Source organism: Moschus berezovskii, chromosome 19 (assembly GCF_049115385.1).
Source record: "Moschus berezovskii isolate FMDL1 chromosome 19, NW_MosBer_1.0, whole genome shotgun sequence".
Taxonomy (NCBI): Eukaryota; Metazoa; Chordata; class Mammalia; order Artiodactyla; family Moschidae; genus Moschus; species Moschus berezovskii.
Genome location: NC_142478.1, coordinates 54032598 through 54049186, shown reverse-complemented (window position 1 = coordinate 54049186; position 16589 = coordinate 54032598). Strand labels below are relative to the sequence as shown.

Genomic DNA, 16589 nt, shown 5'->3' with positions numbered 1-16589 from the left:
CCTCTGATCCACACACCCAGGCTGCTTCTGTACTTGCTGCTTGTCCCATTTACAACCTTCCTCCGGATGTCTGCCGGCCTCAGAGCCCTGCCTCTCCTGAACCTGCTCAGTCAGGCTTTCCTTTTCTTTCCCTGCCCGATGCCTCATTCCCACGTCCTGCTCTGTCCCTTCGTGGCTGGGCCACCACCTGCCCTTTGTACTAGTTGTTCAACCTCCCTGCACCAGAGCATTGCACAGGACATGGTCATGGCTCAATCCCAGCACGAGAACACCGCCGGCACAGAGAGGATGCTCGAAACCAAGTGCTGGGTGAACGACTTAGGAGGCAGGGGCTCCTGGAACCACAGCCCCATCCTGAGTCTCCGGGGGTGCAGGTGTGTGTGCACACCTGCCTGTCTGCTTCTGGTGCCTCAAGCCCCTTGTCTGGGCAGAAAGAAAAAGACAGGAGTGTGTGTGCTTAGTCGCTCAGTCGTGTCTGACTGCGACCCCATGGACTGCAGCCGGCCAGGCTCCTCTGTCCATGGGGATTCTCCAGGCAAGAATGCTGGAGTGGGTTGCCATTCCCTTCTCCAACCGATCTTCCCAACCTAGGGATTGAACCCAGGTTTCCCACTTTGCAGGCAGATTCTTTATCATCTGAGCCACCAGGGAAGCCTAAAGAGAAGAGCAGGAATAAGCAGAGACCAGAAGGAAGGGCAGGAGGAGAAAGATGATGGGTGGGATCGGGGTGGCTTCATGCCCAGTGGGCAGAAACCCCCAGGGGCACAGGTGTACAGGGTGCCTCCTGCTCGGACCTGGCAGCTCTATAATAGGCTGACTTGTTGTTTAGTCACTAAGTTGTGTCTGACTCTGCAACCCCATGAACTGTAGCCCACTGGGCTCCTCTACCCATGGGATTCTCCAGGCAAGAATACTGAAGAAGGTTGCCATTTCCCTGTCCAGGGGATCTTCCTGACCCAGGGATTGAACTCACATCTCCCCACATTGCGGGCGGATTCTTTACCACTGAGCCATCTGGGAAGCCAAGAGGTTGGCTAGTATCTCCCCTAAAGTCCATGTCTGCCTAGAACCTCAGGATGTAACCTTATTTGGAAAGAAGGTCTTTGCAGATGTAGTTAAGACAAGGTCAAACGGGAGACAGTGGACCCTGGATCCAATAACCTGAGAAGACACAGAGACGAGGGAAAGCCATGGGAAGAGAGAGGGAGAGACTAGAGGGATGTGGTGGCCAAGGAGTGCCTGGAACCACGAGGGGTGGGAAGAGGCCAGGAGGATCCTCCCCTGGAGCCTTCAGAGGGAGTGCAGCCCTGCTGACACCCCAACCTTGAACTTCTAACCTCCAGAACTATGAGAGAATACACGTCTGCCGTTTTAAGCCCCTCAGTGGGTAGGGATCTGTTACAGCAGCCCCAAGTCACAGCTACTCCACCACCATCTGCCTGATCTGATGCTTCCAGGGAAGCCCATACCTGGCCCATGTCTTCAGCATCGTGCCAGGGCTGGAGAGCAAACAGCCCTTGTATGAGGCCAGCTTGGGGAAGACCTGGGGAGAGATCATAGGACAGTGGGGAATCCGGGGCTCACGTCCTGCCCACGATGCCAAGAGGCCGGGGGAGTTGCTGGGCTGCCTACCTGCCCCTCCAGCAGAACCCGGGCAAAGTGTTTGTAGCAGTCAAGGCCTTCTGGAAAATCCACCTGGACAGCTGGGAGCGGCCAACCAACACGATCTGAAGCATAGGAGCTGGTGAGCGAGGGGCCGTGATGGAGCCCCACAGCTCCCCGCTCAGCCCCATCCCCGCCCACCTGCAGGGTCCTGCAGCCTGGGATGACACTGCCCAGGATGCAGACACTTCCCAGGGCATACAGGATGGGGAACCACGTGTCCGCTGGAGCCCAAGGCCACTGGGAAGTCACCCTGACTCACAGAACACGCTGGCCCGGTGACACAGCATCCGCCCCTTCTCGGGGCAGTAGGCAGGGGGCGGCTCCTCCAGGGGCTTGTCAAACTGGCAGTAAGAAGGCAGCAGGACTGGGATCCACTGCATGTCCACAGTCGAGACACCTGGGGGCCCGGAAGAGAGGGGATGGGGTCTCAGCGAGGGGCTCATGGGCTCTCCCCACACAGGTCCGGTGACACAGCTTACCAGAGCAAGGGGGTCAGGTGAGGGTCCAGCCAGTTGCACTACCTTTCATGTACATCTTGGTGGTCTCCACGATCTCCTGGTAGACCACGAACTCAGGGAGCTCCTTGAAGAGCACAGAACTGGGGTGGATGAAGACAGGGTCGTCAAGGAGGGGGGTCTGCAAGAGAGATGGTAGGGGGGCATGAGTCTGGGAGATACACAAGCAGCGCGGGAGGCTGACCCCTGTGAATTCAGTTACACCCTTGGAAAGAAAAGCAGGCCAGCATCCATCAAACGACAAATGGCTACACCAGCAGGGTGTGTCCACTGATGGAGCGGGTAGCCCGCTGGGAGAGGTACAGACACAGGCTGCAGTTATGACCCGCCCAAAATGGGACACTGAGCTAAAAAACCCAGTGTAAAAGGCCACACAGTGCAGGATCCCATTCATGGGAAACGCGTGAGAACAGCAAATCCGTGCAGACAGAAAGCAGACTCAAGGGCTGTGGAGATTCAGAGGAAATGTGGAGTGATGCGGTGATAGGTACAGGGTGTCTTTTTTGGGGTGATAAAAATATTTTGAAATTAACTATGGTAATGGTTACACAACTCTGTGAATAGACCAGCAACCTCTGAGTTGTACATTTTTCAGTGGCAAGTATGGGATGTGCTTTCTGTCTCTGTTCAATGAAATTGGGGGGAAGCTCACGCCCAAAGGGAGAAGTAGCTGCATTGTCATTTCACCTTGGTTCTAGGTGGGAACTTTCCCAGGGGCAGTGGGACCAGTGACCAAGGACGACAGGCCCACCCAGAGCCAAGGGTCCCCCCAGCTGCCGCTCACAGGCATCCTGACACTGTCCATAGCCAGGTGTCTTAGTGCCCAGGCTGCCAGGAAACAAGACAGATGGGAGGATGAGGAGGGCAGGGGCCCTGGGCATGACTGCCCCACTGGCCATTCCCGAGCCAGCGGCAAACCTTGTAGGCGTTCTTCCACTTGTCATCCACCAGGTCCTCGCTCTGGACTTTGCGGGCCAAGTGGTCACCCAGGCCGGCTGTCACAATCTGTCGCAGGTAGGTCACCTGGTTCTCGTTAGGTGGCTGCATCTTTGGGTCCACGAAGAGCCCGGCCTCAGGGCACATGGTGTTGACTGAGAGGGGAGCCAGGTGTCAGGACAGCCAGGCCCGGGGCTGGCTCTGCCTGGCCTCAGCCACTTGTGCACAGAGGTTGCCAGGAGACAAAGGCCCCAGTGGGGCAGAAACAGCTGCCCACACATATCTGCTCCTTCCTTGAGACAAAACCCGTTTCCTTGTGGGCAGCAGACTATACTGAGACAGCCTGCACCTGACTCCCTGTCGGCCTCAGGGCAGGGAGTACACCCACCCAGGAGACCCAGTGCACGCGCCATGCTCTCTGAGCAGGACAGTGTGGAGACAGACCATCTCTCCCGAGTGCCCTGTGCTGCGGAGCCCTGGCGTGAGACCCAGGGCGAGGCCTCCTCCTTCCACATAAGAAGGATCTGAAGCCCACTGTGCAGCAGGGAGAAAGGGGATGGGGCTTTGGGCTTTGCTGTTTGAGTGGGAGGGAGCAGAAGGGCGAAAACAAGAAGGACCAGGAAGGCAGGAGGGGAGAGTGGCCTTGTGGATCTCAGTTCCCTGACCAGGGATGGAACCTGCGTCCCTTGCAGCGGAAGCCCCAAGTCCTAACTGCTGGACTGCCAGGGAATTCCAGGGCTTTCTGTTATGAGGTTTGCAATGTAAATCTGTCTTCTCTAGAAAACCTTCACTAAAACCCATGTTGTTTAACTTACAAGAGAAAGAAGAAGAAGGAAAAAAAGGGGAAGGAAGCAGATCCCTGGGCTGGACAAAGAAGATCTACCACCCACACCAGGCCCTGATGTGGCTTCAAACAGGTCTGGTCCTCACTACTCAGACTAAAGAGGAGTGGAAAGTGGGGGGCTGAATCGCCACCTGCTCCCCAACTTCAACAAGAGAGGCCCCCTCCACTGCTAGAGAAACAAACCAGGGTTGGACCCTACTTGAGAGTAGAGACCCCTGGATGTGGCCGCTGGGCAGGAGGTGCAGCCAGCAGCTGGTCCACGCTAGACGTGGGGCAGAGGGTAATGAGAGGGACGTCACCAAGGAAATGATGAGACGGACAGACAACCTGATGAGAGAGCATACATGTGTCACTGCCCTGCTCTCATATGCGTGTCCTCAAAGGACCACAGAAGTGCCACACTCTACAGCAAATTTTACTGAATATGTGAATTCGCAAATACGGAATCTGTGCATAAGAAATGACTATACGTAGATGACATTGCTCATAATGTCAAATTCTCTGCTAGGTGTTGCCCAAGGATAGGAGGAGGCCGGAGGCTGGTGGGAGGCCGTACCTGCAGTGGTCAGCTGGCCCCGCAGGCGCCGGATCTCCATCATGGCCTTGTACCGCAGTCCGTTGGCCTCGCAGAATTGGGGTGAGCAGCCTGCGTACTCGCAGGCTCCCACGGCGCCTGTGCAGAAGAGGGGAGCGCTGGCTCGCTGCCCCATCCTGCCCTCCCCACCACCCACAGGCCACGCCCATGCTGGGCACTCACCCAGGAGCACCATGAGGTCTCCGAGCTTCAGAGAAGCTCCTTGCCCTGCCCAGATCCTCTTCATCTGGGCCACTCGGGCCCGCTTGCCCTTCAGTCTGGTGAGCTCCTCGTCACTGGCAGCTGGCCTACAAACACATGCCACTTGGGCTTTTTGCCCTGATGCTTGTGGCCACAGGGGCAGGGGACCTGCCAGTTACACAGAGAGGGCCTAGAAAATGCCTGGTGGGGTCTCTGATCACCATGATCGTGGTCTTGGAATTCCCTGGAGGACCAGTGGTTATGACTCTAGGTTTCCACTGCAGGGGGCATGGGTTTGTTTGATCCCTGGTCAGGCAACTAAGATCCTACAAGCCTTGTGGCAAGGCAAATATCGAAACCAAACCACCCCCCTGAACCCCCCACCCGGAGATCTGTAAAGACTGGAACACTGGCAGGGCACAAGGAGGATGTAGATTTCATACAAGACCACTCACTGAGTCAGTTATGCCCCAGGAGGCTGGGTTTCACAGCACTGCTCAGCCCAGGGTGGTCTCCCCCCACCCACCCACCCCGATCCCTGAATGCCCGTCCCACAGCCCCCCACCTGTCGAGCTCCTCGAACAGCTCCCGGACAGTCATGGCAGCCACGATGGTGATGGCGTAGGGCAGGCAGCCGTGTTGCCTGCTCAGCGCCAGCATCTTGGCATAGCGTGGCGCCACGGGGAACGTGGCCATGGTCCTGCCGAGCTCGGTGATGGGGCAGCTCAGCCGGGACCTCTGCAGCTGCTTCACCCTGAAGGATAGAGAGAGGGTCAGCTCGGAGAGGGGTCAGAGCAGAGAATGGGGTGGGAGCTGGGCTACCCGCTTCCCTCAAGTCCCTCCCCTACCTTTCTGTTTTTGGGGGAGCCTGCAGGGCACCCAGTGCAATCAGCAGCTCCTCAGCAGCGATGAGGGCCTCCACGGAGGGGGGTGTTGGAAAGGGGAAGTTGATGACCTAGGAGCCGTGGCGGGAGACACGTGAGTGCAGAAGAGAGCTGGAGGAAGGGGCGAGGGCAGCTCTGTCAAGGGGATGGGGCTCCCACTGCCTACCCGCCAAGCACCACTCACGCTCAGAACATGGGACATGGGGGCCTGGGCACACTCAAAGTCCATGTGCCAGGGGAACCCCCAAGGCCCTCTTTGTTCATTCATTCACATCATCTCTTACTCAAGAGCGTGCACTGAGCACTTCGTGTGCACCAGGGGCTGTTCCTGGTGACAGAGGTTGATAAAAACAAGACGAGGGCTGAACTGGGATAGTGGGATTGACCTGTAAACACTACTGATACTATGCATAAAATAGATAACTAACAAGAACCTACTGTATAGCAGAGGGAATTCTACTCAGTGCCCTGTGGTGACCTAAATGGGAAGGAAATCCAAGCAAGAGGGGATATACATATACATATAGCTGATTCACTTTGCTGTACAGCAGAAATAAACACATCACTGTAAAGCAACTATACGCCAATAAAAACAAAATGAAAAAAATAATAAAAACAAGACAAGGGCTCTGGCCCCACTGAACTTTCATTGCAGATGACCAGTGAGTACACACGTGAATAAACAGTCTCATGGGAGAAAATGTGCCCAGACAATGAGATGGTCAGGGAACAGAGAGTGACCAGGCTCAGGGATCACCTGAGGGTTGCTTAGAAAGAGCAACCAACTCAAAACCAGTGTTCAAATAAATAGTTGTACACAAATGTTCATGGCAGCACTAGTTGTAGCAGCCAAAAGGTGGGAACAACCCAAATGTCCATCAACATATGGACAAACTATGGTCCATCAATCCATAGAATGGAGTGCGATTCCACCATAAAAAGGAAGGAAATTCTGACGTGTGTCAGTGTGGACAAACCTTTAAAATACAACCGCTGATAAGTTCAGCCGTAGATTATCAAAACAACTGAAATATAAAACAGCTATCAACTTATAACATTTTCCAAAATAAACTGATTCAAATTGTCAGCTAGGTTCTTTGACAGTGAAAAAAAAAAAACAAACATACTAATGTAATGAAAAGCATGATCCTCTCTATTATGATGTTATCTGTGAACTGAATTGATCGATAAATGAATTTTAAATTGGCTAAAACAAACAAAAATCCACAATGTTGACTGAAAGAAGTAAAATAAGAAAGAATAAGTATCAAACGATTCTATTTTTATGAAATGCCCAAAATGTAAATTCCACAGAGATAAAAAAGTAGACTCATGGTTACCAGAGGCTCAAGGGAGGAAGGCTTGGGAGTGACAGCTGATGGGGAGGGGGTTTCTCTGCCTACACCACCCTTCTGGGAGCAGAGGAGAGGCGAGTGACCTTTCCCCTAGAGGACCAAGTGGGCAGAATATCCCTTGAGCCCCAAGGTCATTGACCACCCTCTCCTCAGAAAGTACAGTACTGGGAAGGTGGGGGTCTCACAAGAGACCATCAGGGAGCTGGGTGAATACCATGTGGCTCAGCTCCCAGGGCCACAGGGAATGGGGAACAGCCCAGGAAATGGGAATAGCCCATGAGGGGGCTCAGGCTGCCCAAGAACACCAGACTGAACTCAGGGACACTGGCAGGTCAGTGGAGCGAGGGCAGGGCTGTGGCTACAACTGACCTTTTCGATGTTGAGAGCTTTCATCTGAAGGATCAAATCCTCCACTGGCCTCCGGGTGATTTCAGGAGGAGGGTACTTCTCAAAGTCACCGAAAACTGCAGATGAGTAGAGTCTGAGCAGAGGGAAGCACCAGAGATTAAAAAAAAGGAAGTAAAAATAGAGACTCAGTCAAACTACCTGGGATTGAATCTTGACTCCACCACCTTACTAGACAAGGTATTAACCCTCTTCCTGCCTCACTTTCCTTACCTGTGAGATGGGCTAACACAGCAGCTACCCTGTCGAGACTGGGAAAGATACTTTATTTATTAAAAATTACTATTCATTTGGCTGCGGTGTGCAACATGTGGGATCCTAGTTCCCTGACCAGGGATCGAACCTGTGGCCCTGCACTGGGAGTGTGGTGTCGCACCATTGAACCACCAGGGAAGTCCCTGGTGAAGACACTTTAGATGTCACACACAGAGTGCTTAGAACTGTGCCTGGCACATGGCACTCAACTACTTTATTTCTTACTACTTTGCAGTTTCTCAATTTTCCTTTTTTCTGTAATTTAAAGCAAAGTTGAAAAGAACGGTGTAAAGTTAGTTGTTGAAGGAAAAAAAAAAACCAGCACATAAACTGGGAGAAAATCATCTGCCAATGATACCTCTGACAAGGATCTAACATCAGGATCATCAGAGAATACTTACAACTCACCAATCAAAAGACAGACGTGACTGAAAAATTAACGACAGATCTGAACAGACATCCCTCAAGAGGACACGTACAAATGGCCTATAAGCGTGTGAAAAGATGCTCACTGTCATTAGAGAAATGCAAACCAAGACGATTGCGAGATACCGCCTTGTACTTTCATTTTCATGAAGTGGAAAATAGTGGAGAGACGTGGAGAAATTAGAACCTTCACACACTGCTGGTGGGAATATAAAATGGGGTGCCTGTTGTGAAAACAGTCTGGCGTGTTCCTCAAAATGTCAGAATCACCACATAACTGTGAGATTCTACTCCCTAGGTATTTACCCGAGAGACATGGAAACAGACATTCAAATACTTGTACATGAGTGTTTGCAGCAGCACTATTCACAAGGGCCAAAATGTGGACGCAACCCAACTGTCCATCAGCTGATGAACAGGCATAGGAAATGTGGTCCATCCAACGGGCAACAGAATGTTGTTCTGTCGGTAAAAGTAACGAAGCACTGACATAGGCTACCATGTGGATGAACCTTGAAAACACAATGTGGGGTGAAAGACGGTGACATATTGTCTGATTTCCTTTACAGAAAATGTCCGGAATGATCAGATCCATACAGACAGGAAGTAGATAGCGGTGTGGCCAGATCCTGGGGAGTGGGGATGTTGGGGAGGTGTGGGGAGAAACTGATTACTGGGTATTGGGTTTCTTTTGCAGTGATGAGAATATCTGAAAATGAATAGCAGTGGGACTTCTCTGTTGGTCCAGTGCCTAAGACGCCACACTCCCAATGCAGGAGGCCCAGGTTCATTCCCTGGTCAGGGACTAGATCCAACACGCCACAACTAAGACCCGGAACAGCAAAATAAATTAATAAAAATACATTTTTTAAAAAAAAAAGAAAATTAATAGTGGTGATGGTTGTACAAGTCTGAATATATTAAAATCCACAGAATTGCACATTTCAAAATGGTGAGCTTTATGCTATGGGAATCTTATGTCAACAAAGCTTATTAATAAAATAAAAAACAAAGGTGCTAGTAAACACAGGGCCTCATATCAGCAGCAGAATAATGAATAACGCATGTGCCTGAAAGCCAGCAGGAGAGGGTGTGTGGACCCCAAGGGCACAGTCTCCAGAGGAACACGGGACTCCCCTTCCCCGGACGAGGGTGGGTGACCATTGCACAGGAGCCCTGAGGACACTGGGGGGGCCCCTGGGAGCCCCACCTGTAGCAGTGGCCGGGCTCTGTCCGGCCCGCGCGGCCGGCCCGCTGGTCGGCTGAGGCCTGGGAGACCCAGGCGACGCGGAAGGAGGACACGCCGGTGACACGGTCGTAGTGCCGCTTCTTGGCCTTCCCACAGTCCACCACGTACTTGATGCCCGGGATGGTCAGGGATGTCTCGGCCACGTTGGTGGCCACGACACAGAGCCGTGTCCCCTCTGGGGGAGGTTGGAAGACCTAGGATGGAGCGGAAGGGTGGGTGGCAGCAAGAAAATTGATCACTGTCTCAGCAGTCAGGGAAGAAATCATGGGACTGAGGAAGTCAGAGGGGAGGTGACCAGGTCAACAGGTTCTCTCCTTGCCTCTGGCAACTCCTCCCAAACTGAACGTGGGGATGCTCTCCAAGTAGGAGACCCCCAAGACCCTCTCAAAAGCCTGGAGTGCTGATCTAACAGCTGATGGAGAGGTGACCCAGGGCCTGACCCGCCCCCATCCCAATGTCCTAGGAACCCCTGCTGGGCATCCATCCCAGGCCCCACACGGTTACCTGCGCCTGCTTCTCTGGGGCCAGCAGTGAGTACAGAGGGAGCACGTGGAGGGGGAGCGAAGCGTCAGGCTGCCCACCTGCAGGGGCAGCAGAGATTGGCTGGATCCTCTGCCCCCCGCTGCTGGCACCCCTGCCTGCTCTATCAGAGAGGCTCCCCTGCAGCTCCACTGCCAGAGCTCAACCCCGGGCACCGGCAGAGAGGGTGGGCACACTGCAGTCTCTCCTCGGGAAAGCCCCCAGTCCTGCGTGGGGACCCCCAAGGGCTTGATCTCAGCCCCTCTAACCTTCCACAGCCTGCAAAGCCGAGCCTGCACAAAAGATATTTGAAGGCCTCCTCTGTGCTCGGTGGTTTCAGGAGCTCAGGAGACAGCAAAGGGTGGAGCAGGCAGAAACCCCAGCTCCCCTGGGGGTCATCCCCAGGGAGGATTCCTCGCTCAACCCCAGCCCATGCAGCAGGAACCAGTGGCCTGGGGCTCAACAGGCAGGTGAGCCGAGTCCCTGCCAGGTCCCACCTCCATCTGCCCCGTCGTCCCCTAAGTCCAGGTCCAGGTCGGAGCCCAGGGCCTCCTCCTCCTCGTCGTCCATTTCTGCCTCCCTGTCCTCATCGCCTTCACCCGCTGGCAGCACTGAGTAATTGTCCAAACTGATCTGGGGCAGCGTCTATGGGAAACAAGACGTCAGCATGGAGGGCTGCAGGTGGCCCTACGTGGAGATTGGTGTTGCGAGCAGAGTCCGAGGCCACATGACCCCAGGCCGGTCACGTGATACCCCTGCCTCAGTGTCCTCATCTGGGAGTCAGGGGTGGTCACAGGACTGCTTGTAAGGCTGCCTGAGGACGCAGAGCTAACACTCCTGAAGCCCTGAGACTGCTGCCTAGCACAGTGTAGAAGCAATAGTGAGGTTGTGCAAATGCCCTGGGGTGAAAGCCCCCAATGCCCCGCCCGCCCACCCCCAGCTCTCCAGGAAAACCCAAGGGCCGTTTTCTTTGTCCCACCCCTCCTGGGCATGTCTGCAGGCTTCACTCAAGGCCTGAGGGCTGGACCTTCCAGAAGCTTCCTCCCAGACCCCAGCACAGGGAGCCTGGAATGTCTGAAATCCCAGCCCACCCTCCAGCCCCTGAAGCAGCACCAGCCACACTCTCCTCGGCAGGAAGGTTCTAGATCCCTGCTGCCCAACAAGGTCACTAGCAGCCCCCGGGGCCCACTGTGCACCCAAAAAGTATCTAAAATGACCAAGAAATTTAATCTTAATTTTATTTGGGTTTTTCTCTGGCCATGCTGTTTGGCTTGCAGGATCTTAATTTCCTGACCAGAGATTGAACCCATGTTCTCAGTAGTTAAAATCCGTTCCGTCGCTGTTCTGTTCCGTCGCTCAGTCGTCTCCGACTCTTTGCGACCCCGTGGACGGCTTCTCCATCCATGGGATTCTCCAGGCAAGAATACTGGAGTGGGTTACCGTTTCCTTCTCCAGGGGATCTTCCCGACCCAGGGATCGAACCCGGGTCTCCCGCATTGGAGGCAGATGCTTTAACCTCTGAGCCACCAGGGAAGTTAAAATACTGAGTCCTAACCACTGAATCACCAGGGAACGCCCTTATGTGGTTTTAATTAACTTTACATCTCTGCAAGTGCACAGGGCTGGTGCCCACGACGCGGACAAGGCAGCTTCGGAGCCTGGGCTGCCTTTTCTGGCCTCTACGTACCGCGGCCCGGGCCTTCCTCGCCCGTGCCCGTGACTTCTTAAACCTCTTTGTTTCTTCAACCGAATCTTTCTGATCGTCTTTTTCTGGGAAAAGATGAACCAATTAGGAAGAAAGACATCTCTGGGCTCATGCCAGGTCAGCAAGATCCATTATTCACTGTCCAGGGTCATTGATCCCCATTCATGGGGAAGGGAGGGCAAGCAAGGGAGCGGCTCCTTTAGGGAGGCTCTGAAGGCCAGGCCGCCTGCCCCCAGCCTCTTGGGTGATGGGCTTCTGCTTGGGGTTACCTGGGGGCCTGTGTCTGGTGAGGGGGAAGGCTCTTCTCAGCCTGCGGCACAGCGCGTGCACCTCCGCCTGCCCCGTGAGGAACACCAGGATGCCACCTGCAGGAAGAACCAGACCCACCATGATCTGCTCATTCACGTGGCAGACGTGGCCTTGGCCATGACTGTGCGCCAGGCCTTGATCTGAGAGCTGGGGCGCAAGGAAACGCTGGTCAAATCAAGGCTGCAGAGGCCCAGAGAATCAACGGGACGAGCTGGGATGAGGAGCTAAACCTTTACCATGGAAACAGGCATTGAATCCCTGGACATGAGCACTGGGAAAGCAGGTCTACTCCCAGGAAGTGGGAGCAACCCAAGCATCCATCACTTGGTAAACGGATAAATGGAACTACCAGAGCACACGCCATGGGGATGTGGGGAGAACTGTAGGGGGTCAGGAGGGACACTCAGATGCAACACACCTGCCCACCTGCTCTGTGTCTGTGGGGACAAAAGGCACCCACAGCCCCACTGGCTGGTTAGTCCCTGAAGCCTCGCAATCCTTGGGGCAGAACAGGTGCGGTGAGGGCCCTGGGACCATTGCGGACACAGGTACAGAGAGGCCAAGTGCTACCCCGAGCCCCCGCTGCCTGCACCCCCGGGTCCGGAAGGGGAGGACCCCCGCCCCACCCCGCCAGGGCCTCACCTGCGGGCAGCATGCGGTGGATCTTGCAGACCTTCCGGAAGCACTCCCCGCTGTAGTCTTCCAGGGGCGTCCGCTTGTTGAAGTGCACCGTCACGGGGAACTGCCGGGACTCGACCTAGCAGGAGGCACGGGGTCGGGGGTGGGTGGTGGCCTGAGCCCGCCCCCTTCTCTGAACTCTGACCATGAAGGTCTCTGGTTGCTACCACCCCAACCCGCAGGCAACCCCAAGCTCTGCTGTGGCTGACAGAGGGGCCCTCCTCCCCTTGGCAACCCTGAGACCCCAGCCTGAATGGTACCTTAATGACTGGGGGTGGCTGGGTGAAGAGCCGCTGGTTCTGGGTGAAGTCCTCCACTCGCAGCGTGGCCGACATGATGAGCAGCTTCAGCGGCAGGTGCCTCTGGGGAACGAGAGACCCAGGGACCCACGGCCACCCGGGGCCGGGGACACTGACGGCAAGGTCGGGGGAGACTTGTGCCCTCCTGGTCTCATTTCCAGCCCCACAAACCTGCTCCTCAGACCCTTTTCTGGATGCCAAAGATCCAAGAAAAAGTAGAAGTGGATGGTAGTGGCCTGTTAAAGGAGCCCTTAAGATCCCCCCTGAGGATTTCCCTGGCGGTCCAGTGGTTAGGACTCAGCACTTCTACTGCTGGGGACCAGGGTTCAATCCCTGGTCGGGGAACTAAGTTCCTGCAAGCAGTGTGTCATGGCAAAAAACAAACATAGGCTTAAAAAAAAAAAGATTCCCAAGTCAAGCTCTGATGATGTTAGGTGAGACAGGAGGGCTGAGCTTGGGGTCCACCCCACACACGGGAACAGTGGGTATGGCTGCTGTCAGCCCCCGCCTGACATCATGACAGTCTGTCTGTCCCCAAAATGGACAAGGAGGTGCAGCCTGACTCAGGGATGGGTGCAGCCTGACTCAGGGATGGGTGCAGCGGGTATGTCTGGTTTTCAGCCTCCTCAGCAGGACCTGCTGTGCCCCCTGTGGGGGGCTCTGCTCTTGAGCCCGTGGAAACTGTCTTCTGAAGCTTGTAAACTGCAAACCTCAGAAGTTCAGTGTCTTTGGTGAACAAAAGCCAAGGCGAGAGGCACAGTGCACACCAAAGGTTCCGCCTCCTCCCCAACACAACCTCCCCTGTCTGGCCCCATCCCGTGCATGTCTATGACCCCACGCATCTCCTGTTCTTTCCACCTCACTCGCTCCACTCCGACACCCTCAGCTGCCTGACCACCCTCAACGCACGAATCAAGATCACAGTGAGATGCTGCTAGAATGGTTGAGAACTAAAAACATGGAAAATGTCAAGTGTGGGTGAGGACGTGGAAGGCAGCCTGTACACTGTGGGCCTGTACACTGGAGACATGACCACTGTGGAAGCCAGTCTGGAGCGGCTCAGATGATTACATGAGGAGTCCCTGTGGGACCCGGCAACCCTGCCCCTGGCACAGGCCCAAGAGAAAGGAAACAGGGAGCTTGGACATGGACATTCATGAGATGGAAAGTGGGAAGAGCCCAAGTCTCCAACAGTAGATGAATGGGTATATGAAATGTGGTCCAGCCACCCAACGGATGATGATTCAGCCATAAAAAGGAAGGAAGCACTGACACATGTGACAATGGGGATGAACTCTGAAAACGTGCTAAGTGAAAGAAGCCAATCACAAAAGGCCACATGCTGGGACCTCCCTGGTGGTCCAGTGGCCAAGACTCTGTGCTCCCAATGCAGGGGGTCTGGGTTTGGTCCCTGGTCAGGGAACTGGATCCTGCACATTGCAACAAAGATCAAAGACCTTGCATGCCACAACTAAGACCTGGAGTAGCCAAATAAATAAATTAAAAAAAAAAAAGAAACACATATATTGCGATTTCATTTATGTGAAATATATGGACTAGATAATCCACAGAGACAGAAAATAGACTATGGATACCTTGAGATGGGAGAGTCGGGGAGGACCATGGAGATAGCTAAAAGGCTTCTTTTCAGGGTGATGAAAATATTTTAAAGTTGACTATAGTGATGGCATATAACTCTGAATATGCTAAAACCCACTGAATCGCACACTTTAAATACATCAATTACATCAAGTTGCCTTACACCTGCCCCAGGGCCTTTGCACCTGCTTTTCTCGACATTCAGAATCTCCTCCTCTTAGCAGCTGCTTCTCACTCCTTCCCTTTCTCCAACCCCCCACTCTGTGAGTCTCATCACACTACCAACCCTCTACCTTCTGCCTGATTTTGCTCCCTCTTCCTGGTTGTGTCCACCAGGAATTCACAGGCTTCTGAGTTGCTTACTGCCAGTTGCCTTCACTAAAATGGAAACCCCATGAGGGCAGGAACCTCTGTCTTGTTCACTGAGATCTGATCGGTGCCTGGCACACAGCACACACAGAACTGATGTCTGATGACAAAGGTTCTGCACTTGTAAGAACTGGGTATGATAAAGCATCAGCCTCTTAGCGGGACTGGCGGGAACTGTTCCACGGCACCCCATCCTAGCACAGCATCCCTTTGACAACCATTCCTGCCTGATCGAGGGAGGGGGGAGATGGAGGGAAAAGTTGACCCCAGGCCAGGCACAGGCTGTCTCACAGCACATGAAGCATAAGGGCTTGGTGCGCGGCCCCACCAGCTCTATGGATTTCAAACCTGACTGGTGTCTTAAAGCCAGATGCAGCGGAGCCTGGCTAAGAGCATATGTGCTCAGTCATGTCCAACTCTTTGTAGCCTCAAAGACTGCAGCCCACCAGGTTCCTCTGTCCATTGAATACTGGAGTGGCTTGCCATTTCCTTCTCCAAAGGATTGTCCCGACCCAGGGATCAAACCTGCATCTCCTGCATTGGCAAATGGATTCTTTACCACTCAGCCACCTGGGAAGCCCACAGTGTAGCCTGGCCCACCATGAACTCCTTGCTTGAGCCTCTTGCTCTGACAGAGGGAAAGGTAACAGATGATGAGGAGACTGAACCTAGGATTGGAATCTGTTTACACCAAGACCCACAGCCCTGGCTCCTGGCCTGGAGAATGCTGTCCTAGGAGACCCTCTCACAGCAGCAGTCTGGGTGTGTATGGGCGTGGGCTGAGTGGGCCTCGGGGTTCCCCGGCACCTCCTGCCTACCTTCTCCCGGAGACACACGATGCGGGACAGGAGGCCGATGAGGATGTCAGTGTACACGCTCCTCTCGTGGGCCTCGTCAATGATCACCACCTTGTACTTCAGCAACAGGAAGTCCTAGGGAGGAGTGGGGAGGAGGTCTAGGGATGAGGATGGCCACCTGGGCCTAAGTACCCCAGGATAAGTGTGTGCCCCAAAGCACCCACTCAATGAACCCCTTCGGTAGCTGGCATGGATCCAAGAGCACTTGGCCTGCAGGGGGTCGTGGCCTATGACCCCAGGCCTATTTCTTTATCTGTAAAATGGGACAAGAGGACCCATCTCAAGAGGTCACAGAGAAGTTTCGATGAAAATTACTGTTTGTAAAGCAGACAGCACAGAGACTGGGGTCTGGCAGAGAAACTGCTAGAGAAAAGGCAGCTGTGATCTATTAGAGCCGACCTACCAATGTGAATGGTGGGGAGGCAGGCAGGAAACAGGGACCAGGGGATGTTGGATAGGGACCAGGGAAAACAGGGCAGCACACGCCACACAGACAGGGGCCATCAGACCCCAAAACACACTCATAGCTGCCTTCACAGTGATTTTGGCTGGCCTCGAGGCAGAGGAGGCAGGAGTCACCTCTGCCCTCCGCAGAGACCCCTGCCCAGGGGGACATCATACAGCCAGTGGGTAGCAGTGTGCTTTTGGCTAATGCATAAAGTCTGTGAACCAAACTGCAATAAACATACAAGCTCACATGTAATGAACACCTATTAGGTGTTCTGCTAAAGTGCTTTCATGCTTCACATGATTTAAACCAATTAGGAAGGTACCAGCTTTCAGATCAAGAAGCCAAGACCCAGAGAGGTTAAGTAACTTATTCAAGGTCACACAGCAACACAACGGTAAATGCAGTGCTTTGCCAAAATTTGTCACACTGGCTGCTCACACCCTGGGTGACATCCTAGCTTCCCACCCTTACGCTCACCAGCCTTGCTCTGTGAC

At 54.1% G+C, this 16589-nt stretch overlaps 1 protein-coding gene and 1 non-coding gene across 3 annotated transcripts in view; one reads left to right on the top strand and one right to left on the bottom strand.

Annotated features, from left to right (window-relative positions):
- DHX37 (DEAH-box helicase 37) overlaps positions 1-16589 on the bottom strand; it is a 31275-nt gene that overhangs the window by 879 nt on the left and 13807 nt on the right. Inside the window, exons 8-25 of one of the 2 annotated variants that reach the window (XM_055405091.2) lie at positions 15606-15719; positions 12781-12882; positions 12485-12599; positions 11803-11898; positions 11516-11598; positions 10326-10473; positions 9814-9890; positions 9271-9503; positions 7344-7455; positions 5584-5690; positions 5301-5489; positions 4718-4842; positions 4517-4633; positions 3099-3271; positions 2187-2301; positions 1925-2062; positions 1633-1727; positions 1470-1543 (exon numbers count right to left, since the gene is read on the bottom strand). In XM_055405091.2, the coding sequence (XP_055261066.2) occupies positions 1470-1543; positions 1633-1727; positions 1925-2062; positions 2187-2301; positions 3099-3271; positions 4517-4633; positions 4718-4842; positions 5301-5489; positions 5584-5690; positions 7344-7455; positions 9271-9503; positions 9814-9890; positions 10326-10473; positions 11516-11598; positions 11803-11898; positions 12485-12599; positions 12781-12882; positions 15606-15719 (2213 nt within the window). Of the gene's footprint in view, positions 1-1469; positions 1544-1632; positions 1728-1924; positions 2063-2144; positions 2302-3098; positions 3272-4516; positions 4634-4717; positions 4843-5300; positions 5490-5583; positions 5691-7343; positions 7456-9270; positions 9504-9813; positions 9891-10325; positions 10474-11515; positions 11599-11802; positions 11899-12484; positions 12600-12780; positions 12883-15605; positions 15720-16589 lie in introns of those variants that run through there. The other variant, XM_055405092.2, reaches the window with a different exon arrangement.
- TRNAR-UCU (transfer RNA arginine (anticodon UCU)) lies at positions 13092-13164 on the top strand. The gene has a single exon. It is a non-coding gene; the product is annotated as a tRNA-Arg (tRNA).